This window comes from Rhinichthys klamathensis, unplaced genomic scaffold (genome assembly GCF_029890125.1).
Source record: "Rhinichthys klamathensis goyatoka isolate OS25496 unplaced genomic scaffold, OSU_Roscu_1.1 h1tg000550l_1, whole genome shotgun sequence".
Classification (NCBI taxonomy): Eukaryota; Metazoa; Chordata; class Actinopteri; order Cypriniformes; family Leuciscidae; genus Rhinichthys; species Rhinichthys klamathensis.
In genome coordinates, this window is record NW_026607021.1 from 207,501 (window position 1) to 218,325 (window position 10,825).

The 10,825-nt window shown below is 44.5% G+C and overlaps 1 protein-coding gene across 1 annotated transcript in view; it reads left to right on the plus strand.

Moving 5' to 3' along the window:
- ets2 (v-ets avian erythroblastosis virus E26 oncogene homolog 2) overlaps positions 1–8,612 on the plus strand; it is a 10,887-nt gene extending 2,275 nt beyond the window's left edge. Inside the window, exons 4-10 of the mRNA XM_056239021.1 lie at positions 518–637; positions 3,288–3,488; positions 5,374–5,436; positions 6,178–6,381; positions 6,651–6,908; positions 7,979–8,097; positions 8,377–8,612. Coding sequence (XP_056094996.1) covers positions 518–637; positions 3,288–3,488; positions 5,374–5,436; positions 6,178–6,381; positions 6,651–6,908; positions 7,979–8,097; positions 8,377–8,592 — 1,181 coding nt within the window. The 3' untranslated portion in view covers positions 8,593–8,612. The remainder of the gene's footprint in view (positions 1–517; positions 638–3,287; positions 3,489–5,373; positions 5,437–6,177; positions 6,382–6,650; positions 6,909–7,978; positions 8,098–8,376) is intronic.
- Positions 8,613–10,825: the final 2,213 nt, after the last annotated feature.

The window sequence follows — 10,825 nt, forward strand, 5'->3', positions numbered from 1 at the left end:
CTTCCAGCATTATTAAAGACGAGTAAACACTCAGTTATTAAAAAATTAGCAATCGCAACATATAGACACAACTGAACAAAGATGCGATTGAAATAAACAGTGTTTTAAGATTTTCAGGTTCAGGAACTGTAATTAAATGTAAAATAACACTGAAGTTTATCAATAAAATATACATTACAGATATAGTCACAGTTATTCAGCGAGGAGCGAGTGTGTGTTCTCTGTCTTCTGTTGTGTGATTAGTGTTATTATAGAGACGCAGGAATATTAGCGCTGTCACTTTAAGAGCTGCGGGTCCAGGACACCGACACACACACGAGCACAGAACACACAGTCTCTCGCGCTTTAACTCATATTGAAACGCTCACAAAGGAATCGAAATTTAAATTGTATAATGAGTATCTGATTCCAGACCTCAAGTATTCGATTTTCGATCCCCAACCCTAGACTCATTACTGGCCAACATGTTCCTGTAAGTTGACGGCAGATCTCCATTGGTCTCGTGTGTGTGTTTCAGACGCCGGAGTGTGTGCGGTGCCGCTGCTGACGCCCTGCAGTAAAGCCGTGGTCAGTCAGGCGCTGAAGGACAGTTTCAACGGCTTCTCGAAGGTCCAGCGCATCTGTGGCATCTCCAGCAGTGAGTATCCGTCCTGAACACTAGCGGTGCGGCGGGTCCGTCCTGAACATTAGCGGTGCGGCGGGTCCGTCCTGAACACTGAACACTAGCGGTGCGGCGGGTCCGTCCTGAACACTGAACACTAGCGGTGCGGCGGGTCCGTCCTGAACACTGAACACTAGCGGTGCGGCGGGTCCGTCCTGAACACTGAACACTAGCGGTGCGGCGGGTCCGTCCTGAACACTGAACACTAGCGGTGCGGCGGGTCCGTCCTGAACACTGAACACTAGCGGTGCGGCAGGTCCGTCCTGAACACTAGCGGTGCGGCGGGTCCGTCCTGAACACTGAACACTAGCGGTGCGACGGGTCCGTCCTAAACACTGAACACTAGCGGTGCGGCGGGTCCGTCCTGAACACTAGCGGTGCGGCGGGTCCGTCCTGAACATTAGCGGTGCGGCGGGTCCGTCCTGAACACGGAACACTAGCGGTGCGACGGGTCCGTCCTGAACACTGAACACTAGCGGTACGGCGGGTCCGTCCTAAACACTGAACACTAGCGGTGCGGCGGGTCCGTCCTAAACACTAGCGGTGCGGCGGGTCCGTCCTGAACATTAGCGGTGCGGCGGGTCCGTCCTGAACACGGAACACTAGCGGTGCGACGGGTCCGTCCTGAACACTGAACACTAGCGGTACGGCGGGTCCGTCCTAAACTCTGAACACTAGCGGTGCGGCGGGTCCGTCCTAAACACTAGCGGTGCGGCGGGTCCGTCCTGAACATTAGCGGTGCGGCGGGTCCGTCCTGAACACGGAACACTAGCGGTGCGACGGGTCCGTCCTGAACACTGAACACTAGCGGTACGGCGGGTCCGTCCTAAACACTGAACACTAGCGGTGCGGCGGGTCTGTCCTAAACACTGAACACTAGCGGTGCGGCGGGTCCGTCCTAAACACTAGCGGTGCGGCGGGTCCGTCCTGAACATTAGCGGTGCGGCGGGTCCGTCCTGAACACGGAACACTAGCGGTGCGGCGGGTCCGTCCTGAACACTGAACACTAGCGGTGCGGCGGGTCCGTCCTGAACACTGAACACTAGCGGTGCGACGGGTCCGTCCTGAACACTGAACACTAGCGGTGCGGCGGGTCCGTCCTAAACACTGAACACTAGCGGTGCGGCGGGTCCGTCCTAAACACTGAACACTAGCGGTGCGGCGGGTCCGTCCTGAACACTGAACACTAGCGATGCGGCGGGTCCGTCCTGAACACTGAACACTAGTGGTGTGACGGGTCCGTCCTGAACACTGAACACTAGCGGTGCGGCGGGTCCGTCCTGAACACTGAACACTAGCGGTGCGGCGGGTCCGTCCTGAACACTGAACACTAGCGGTGCGACGGGTCCGTCCTGAACACTGAACACTAGCGGTGCGGCGGGTCCGTCCTAAACACTGAACACTAGCGGTGCGGCGGGTCCGTCCTAAACACTGAACACTAGCGGTGCGGCGGGTCCATCCTAAACACTGAACACTAGCGGTGCGGCGGGTCCGTCCTGAACACTGAACACTAGCGGTGCGGCGGGTCCGTCCTGAACACTGAACACTAGCGGTGCGGCGGGTCCGTCCTGAACACTGAACACTAGCGGTGCGGCGGATCCGTCCTGAACACTGAACACTAGCGGTGCGGCGGGTCCGTCCTAAACACTGAACACTAGCGGTGCGGCGGGTCCGTCCTGAACACTGAACACTAGCGGTGCGGCGGGTCCGTCCTAAACACTAGCGTTGCGGCGGGTCCGTCCTGAACACTGAACACTAGCGGTGCGACGGGTCCGTCCTAAACACTAGCGTTGCGGCGGGTCCGTCCTGAACACTGAACACTAGCGGTGCGGCGGGTCCGTCCTGAACACTGAACACTAGCGGTGCGGCGGGTCCGTCCTGAACACTAGCGGTGCGGCGGGTCCGTCCTGAACACTGAAAACTAGCGGTGCGGCGGGTCCGTCCTAAACACTAGCGTTGCGGTGGGTCCGTCCTGAACACTGAACACTAGCGGTGCGGCGGGTCCGTCCTAAATACTAGCGGTGCGGCGGGTCCGTCCTGAACACTGAACACTAGCGGTGCGACGGGTCCATCCTGAACACTAGCGGTGCGACGGGTCCATCCTGAACACTAGCGGTGCGGCGGGTCCGTCCTAAACACTAGCGTTGTGGCGGGTCCGTCCTGAACACTGAACACTAGCGGTGCGACGGGTCCGTCCTGAACACTAGCGGTGCGGCGGGTCCGTCCTAAACACTAGCGTTGCGGCGGGTCCGTCCTGAACACTGAACACTAGCGGTGCGACGGGTCCGGCCTGAACACTAGCGGTGCGGCTTGTAATTTGTGTATTTGTTCTTATTCTATTATCGGCTGTTCACTTGTCTTTAATAATCTGTGAACTTTATCAGTTAGGCTAGTAGTTTCTGATGTGGCATCGAAGAGCTTCAAGTGAGCTTTTAATTAATAAATGAAAAGCAAAGTTACCCCCCCCCCCAACCTTTTTTTTGTTTTGCTGATCCGAAAAATGATCCGATCCGTGGCTCAAAATCCATGAATGATCCGATCCGTGAGTTGTGTGACCCGTTGCACCGCTACTGACCACAGGTTTGCTTTGAGGACGATGTGTGTGTAATGATGTCTTGTCCCGTAGACCCGTGTAAGTGGAGCAAGCAACACGTGTCTCAGTGGCTGTACTGGGCGTCCGGAGAGTTCAGCCTCACCAACATCAACTTCTGTAAGTTTGACATGAGCGGGCAGGAGCTGTGCGACCTGGGCAAGGACGGGTTCCTGGATCTGGCTCCGGACTTCGTGGGCGATATTCTGTGGGAGCATCTGGAGCAGATGATGAGAGGTGACGCTCGCAGACCTCAGTGTGTGTAGCGATGCAGGACTAATCGTCTGAATTGAGGACTAATATAGAATTTAGAGTTCTTGCCTGAACTAACTTTTTCATGTAGAAATTCCATGTTTTTTCTGTAGTATTTACAGAATTATTTTTATCAGTGCAGTAAATATATCTTGATTTAAGAATGTTTAGATATCTGTGAAATATAAAGACAGAAACACTGAGGAGGGAAATCATTGACTAAAACTCTAATCAAATGTAAAGACTAGCGATGCACGATATATCGGTCACCATATCAGTATCGGCCGATATGTGTTCATTTTTAATGTTATCGGCTTGATAAGACAATTTGTTCGATATATTAAAGCCGATAAATAATGTATTATTTCCTTCAGCTGAGACTCTTCAGATGCGCACTGTTCAACATGATGATTATGAATTGCTTGAAATATGATTGAAATCACTTAACAAAAGGAAAATACAGTTCAGTGCAACATGTGCAGCGCAAGCCTGTCATATCGGCTACATAACATTATATTCAGAACATCATAATTGTGTGTTTGGGACGTGGCTTTTAATGATGAGACTTTTGTAATCAGGCTCTCAAAAATTCTATAAAAATTTTGATTTTGATTTATCGGCCAATATATCAGTTATCGGCTTTCAAATATAAAGAATTATCGGTTATCGGCTTTTAAATATAAAGAATTATCGGTTATCGGCTTTCAAATATAAAGAATTATCGGTTATCGGCTTTCAAATATAAAGAATTATCGGTTATCGGCTTTCAAATATAAAGAATTATCGGTTATTGGCTTTCAAATATAAAGAATTATCGGTTATCGGCTTTCAAATATAAAGAATTATCGGTTATCGGCTTTCAAATATAAAGAATTATCGGTTATCGGCTTTCAAATATAAAGAATTATCGGTTATCGGCTTTCAAATATAAAGAATTATCGGTTATCGGCTTTCAAATATAAAGAATTACTGGTTATCGGCTTTCAAATTTAAAGAATTATCGCTTATCGGCTTTCAAATATAAAGAATTATCGCTTATCGGCTTTCAAATATAAAGAATTATCGGTTATCGGCTTTCAAATATAAAGAATTATCGGTTATCGGCTTTCAAATATAAAGAATTATCGGTTATCGGCTTTCAAATATAAAGAATTATCGGTTATCGGCTTTCAAATATAAAGAATTATCGGTTATCGGCTTTCAAATATAAAGAATTATCGGTTATCGGCTTTCAAATATAAAGAATTATCGGTTATCGGCTTTCAAATATAAAGAATTATCGGTTATCGGCTTTTAAATATAAAGAATTATCGGTTATCGGCTTTCAAATATAAAGAATTATCGGTTATTGGCTTTTAAATATAAAGAATTATCGGTTATCGGCTTTTAAATATAAAGAATTATCGGTTATTGGCTTTCAAATATAAAGAATTATCGGTTATCGGCTTTCAAATATAAAGAATTACTGGTTATCCGCTTTCAAATTTAAAGAATTATCGGTTATCGGCTTTCAAATATAAAGAATTATCGGTTATCGGCTTTTAAATATAAAGAATTATCGGTTATCCGCTTTCAAATATAAAGAATTATCGGTTATCCGCTTTCAAATTTAAAGAATTATCGGTTATCGGCTTTCAAATATAAAGAATTATCGGTTATCGGCTTTTAAATATAAAGAATTATCGGTTATCCGCTTTCAAATATAAAGAATTATCGGTTATCAGCTTTCAAATATAAAGAATTATCGGTTATCGGCTTTCAAATATAAAGAATTATCGGTCATCTGTATCGGCCAAAATGTTGATACGGCTGCATCTCTACTTTGGTGTGATACATAAGCTGACGTCTGATTGGATATTTTCGTCCTCAGCCTGTCAGGAGGGCGGCGAGCGGAAGGTTTCTGAGTGTGGATGGACGAGCAGCAGCTCCAGCAGTAAGTGTTGTGTTCACTGCATTTCCACGGCTGTCAGTATGTTTACATGCACTGATTCCCGTCAATCTTTATTTATCTCAGAATCTCAGTGAGAAGAGTCTGTGCATTTTAACAATTCAACCTGATTCAAGGCGAGACACTACAGGCATTGCTTTTTCATGCATTTGGTCTATTTTGCTTACATAACATTTGCTTTTATTCAGCCTAGTGGAAAGAAAACCTACAAAATGCAAATTTAAGTGTTTATTTTATTGCACTTTATCTCTTTGCATCTGTAGATGTTAATTTCAATACATAGTTTGAGTCAGAAATCTCCACTTCAGCAGCTTTACACACACCAAACTTTAGGTTTATAAACATTCTGTTTGTTTGGTTATATATATATATCCTCGCCTGGTTTATACAACATTTTATTCCTAAAAACAACAAAAATGTATTTGTTCTCTGTCTGTTGACAATATTTTCTGAGTGAAAAACTTGGTTTTATCCAATGTTTCCAAAATTTCAGCAAATGGTTGCATGTTTAAACAAAACATTCCAGAAAACCTATAATAGAGAACATTTGTCTTAATGTACTGTAATTAATCAACTGTGGAAAGAATGATGACATCTAGTTAAAGTCTTTACCGTGTTCACCTGTAGTGTCTTGTCTGAATCGTGTCAGACGTTCAGAACAAGCCCTGAGGGGATGGTTTCATCAACAGTGATCTGACTACAGTGTGTGTGTGTGTGTGTGTGAAGGTCTCAGTCTGGAGGAGTGTTCTCTGAAGGTTCCTGATAACCGCATGAGTCTCCTGCGAGAGCTCTTCGAGACTGATTCGGCCCTGTTGGCATCGGGTCAGGAGCTGTCCATGTATCCCAGACCTCAGCTCAGCACCGTCAGCATCAGCTGCATGAGTCGAGAGTTCCCGGCCGCTAAAGCTGCGCCGCGTCTCAGTGCGACAGGTCAGATATCAGCGATCGCACACACCCGGCGTCGCCAGCGCTGGGGTAACAAGTAACAAGTGTATTACATAATCAGATACGACGAGTAAATTAACGCATTATAAGTAACATACATTACGTAATCAGATTACTTTTTTGAAGTAACGAGTAAAGTAACGCATTACTTTACATGAAAAGTAACATAATTAGACGACATTGTAATGCATGACCATCCCGGCCCCGGTCGTCACAGTGAGTGTGTGTAACGGAAGGCTGTGTGTTCCCCACAGTCTCGTCCCGTGATCAGACGTCGCTGGAGAGTGTGGAGAGCGCTGAGGAGTGTGTTCTGCGCTCCTGGGGAAGCCACTCGTCTCTCGCTGACGCCCAGCGCGTCCCATCCTACGACAGCTTCGAGGAGGAGTTCGGCTCCGCTCCGCTGGGTCTGGGCAAACAGGGGCTGTCCTTCAAAGACTACGTCCAGGAGAGGAACGAGCCGCTGGAGCAGGGCAAACCTGTGATCGCTGCCGCAGTGCTCGCTGGCTTCACCGGTGCGTCTCCTCACCTCACACCCATAATGCAGCGCTAGCACTGCAAAAGTGCTTTTCTTATTAAGTATTTAGGTCTAGTTTCCAGTCCAAATGTCTAAAGATTCTTGAATCAAGATGCGTTTACTATACGAGTGAAATGCCATGAGATATTAAGTCTTGTTTTTTGGGGAAATAAACCAAAATTAAGTGAGTTGTTGCTTAAAACAAGCAAAAATAATAACAAAATAATATTTCTTTTCTTGTTTTAAGCAACAAGTCACTTAATTTTTATTTTTTTTCTCCAAAAAACAAGACTTAATATCTCATGGCATTTCACTAGTATAGTAAACGCATCTTGATTTAAGAATCTTTAGACATTTGGACTGGAAACTAGACATAAATACCCAGTAAGAAGCCTTGAGGTGGTCGACTGAGCCACAGGGGGAATGTATATTGGTGTATATATATATTAAATTAATTGGTATTAAATTGACTACATTATATTTAAAATATGCATTGATTATTTTATATTTATTACAGAATTTAAATGGTCAAATAGTGGAATTCTGTATTCTTTCTGACTGAAAAATATTTTCAAATACATTTGAATGTTGAAGTTTTGCAACCCTAAACAGCTTTGCATCTTTATTCTCAGGTTTTACTGTATAAAACCCTTAGTTTTTTCAAACCACAATGGTTTTTGCATCCTAAAGACACATTTAAGAGTGAAAAAACATCATGAATAGTCGAGTCTCCTTCATCTATCCAGCGCTTTACCAGCACAGATGTTCCACAGCAGCTTTACAGTGATAACAGGAGATTACAGTAACAGAGAGTGTTTAGGCTTTACAGCAGCTCTAGAATAAAGTTATTGTCCAGATAAAGTTAGTTTTGATTGATTCACTTCCGCTGTAAAGATCATTAGTGATTAACGTTAGGGTCCGCTGACACGACACCGCTCATCTGCACATTAACAGTGTTTGAGCTCCAGAAACGGGTTCCAAGGTGCAAGCGTTGTGTCTGTGGCTTAAAGTCAGCATTCTCACGACCTGTGAGTTTAACGTGTGTGTGTGTGTGTGTGTGTTGGACAGGCAGTGGCCCCATCCAGCTGTGGCAGTTCCTCCTAGAGCTCCTGACGGACACGAGCTGTCAGAACATCATCAGCTGGACCGGCGACGGCTGGGAGTTCAAGCTCACCGACCCCGACGAGGTGCCGCTCGCAAACACACACAAACAAGGGAATCACACACACTGTCAATACTCGCAGACGAGTAGCAAAATGTTATTAGCAACGTTTCGGTCTCATGACCTTCATCAGACTTATTGGATTATTATTTAATTTCTTTGTTTTAATCGAATGCATTCATTTCTAATTTATTTATTTAGATAAAATGATATTGCTTTATTTAAAAAAAAAAATCTCAATAATTGTTTTTATGAAAGATTTTTGGCCCAGTGTGAGACGTGTGTGTGTGTGTGTGTTCGTCAGGTGGCCCGGCGCTGGGGGAAGAGGAAGAACAAGCCGAAGATGAACTACGAGAAGCTGAGTCGAGGCCTGCGCTACTACTACGACAAGAACATCATCCACAAGACCTCTGGGAAGCGCTACGTCTACCGCTTCGTCTGCGACCTGCACAGCCTGCTGGGATACACGGTGGAGGAGCTGCACAGCATGCTGGGAGTGCGAGCGGACACCGAGGACTGAGCCGGGTCGTGCGGACCTCGAGAAGGTCTCGTTTCTCTGCGGCTCCTGCTTCTCAGAGCCAGGCCTGTGTCATGTAGACTCGAGGAGGAGCCGAAGCACAGCTTTTCTGATGTTCCTCACGCTGGGGACGCTTTATCCCAGACGTTCCAGCGACAAACTGGATTTTCAGGTTTGAAATCACATCAGGTGGCCTTCAAACGGAGAGAGCATTATTAACAATCATTCTGAACTTTAACTATGAACTTTGACTTGTATCAGATATCGACCTGTCCTGGATCTGCTTCTGCTGGCCTGTGTTTCGTGAGCGATCGCTTGTACATGAGACGATCTGATGTTTATTTATGCGACTGTATGGACTGGGGTTTGTTTCGCTCAGGGTTAAAGAGACGTATGAATGTTGACGTGTTTACCAAAGCTAAGAGTCGTCTCAGTGCGCTAAACTCTGAGAAAGCTGCTGTAATCTGCTTGTGTTTGGGCGGCGATGAATGTCTCGTTCTCACGACCACTTTCAGCAGCAGAACGACTGTGTGTAAAATACATCTCTGCTGTACGTGTGTGTCCTATATCTGTTACTGTAGACACCGCTGACATATTCCACAGGTTGCTTACACACAAAATCACACTTTCTGAAACCTGACACTCAAACACCAGATCTGCAAAACCACACACTCATTCTCGGCCTTCGACTCAGTTTTCAATTTCATAAAACACACAATTCTCTCTGTAACACACACAAATCTAACAGGAAGACTCTTGATTTCCTTTTTCAAACACAACCTATCAAAACACCACAGTAATTCATCAGAGCCTCACACACACACACACACTCCTCACATGTGCAAACACTCTTTACTGAACACACACCGATCATGGCTTTAGAATAGGCCCTATAAAAGGCCAAAGGTCGAGTTTTCGTTTTTGAACAATGGATGCAGAGGAAGGGGAGATGGAGGGAGAGCTTTAGGTTTTCAATTACTGTGTGTATATGATATATCCAAAAATATAATATTAATGGCAAAGGTGTTTGCAACGTAAGACAAATGTGTGCTTTTGAGATGTGTGTGATATTCTCAATGCAGTGCTTCATTTAGCAGGAGACGCGAGGCGTTGTGCATTTTGTGTGCAATTCTTGGATTTGTGTGTAAAGTGTTGAAAAAAAGAGAAAGTTTTGAAAATGTAAGCAGTTGAAAAAAACTGTAAGAACGTTTTGCTAACGTTCCCATTAAGTTATGAAAACGTTATTTCTGAATATTCAAAATGTCTATTTTTTTTAAATGTTTTAAAAATGTTTTTTTTGTTGTTGCTATGTGAGCATTACGGGAACATTCTATTTAAAGACATGATAACTCTAAACGAATGTTCTATTATCATAACTGGAAGAACTTTTGTTCATATCTCTGAGAGAATGTTCCCCGGACTATTATTATTCTCATAATTTATACAGATCTCACGTGATTATCCATCACTACATCTGTAAATGTGTTTATATGTGTGTATTTGATTGTTTTTCTAAAATACAGTTGCTCCGAACTGGGTTCCGACTGGTTTATAGGTTTATTTCACAGATGATCTGCGAGCGAGAGATTTATTGATCAGTTAAAGTGTTTCTAGGGAGCGACTGCAGGATCTTTATTATCAAACCTTTATCAGCCAAACTTGTGATGTTTGTGCCGAACGTCCTTTGAACCGAGTGACTTACACTGGTGGAAACATGTTCAGTGTGTGTGTGTGTGTGTGTGGGAATGTTTGAGAGGCATTTGACTCATGAGAATCTGTCCAGACGTGCATCTTTATGTCATCAACACACTGAACAGTTTAATATCTCTGTGAAAGTCGACAAATACATTCTCGTTAACTCATGTGACGTGTGGAGCGTTTTCTCTCTGAACTCAACATTTTTTACTCCAAGGCTCAACAGCATTTAACAAGTACATACTGTAGTATATTATTATTAATATGTTTCCTGTGGTACATCTGCAAAACAAACAAAATTTATTTTAGTCTATAGACTTATATAGTTTCTGTAAGTTTCAGAAAGTTTTAATGAGAACCAAACTATTCTGTCTTTGTCCACGTTCATCTGTGTTTAGTGTGTGATGTTTCTGTTTGATCATGAGAAGCTCCAGTTCTTCTCTATATCAGCGTCAGTGTTTCTGAACTCCTGAAACACCTCCACTGTAGTCTCGAGTTTCTTCCGGGAACACATCACAATATTCCTCATTATAATAATTAA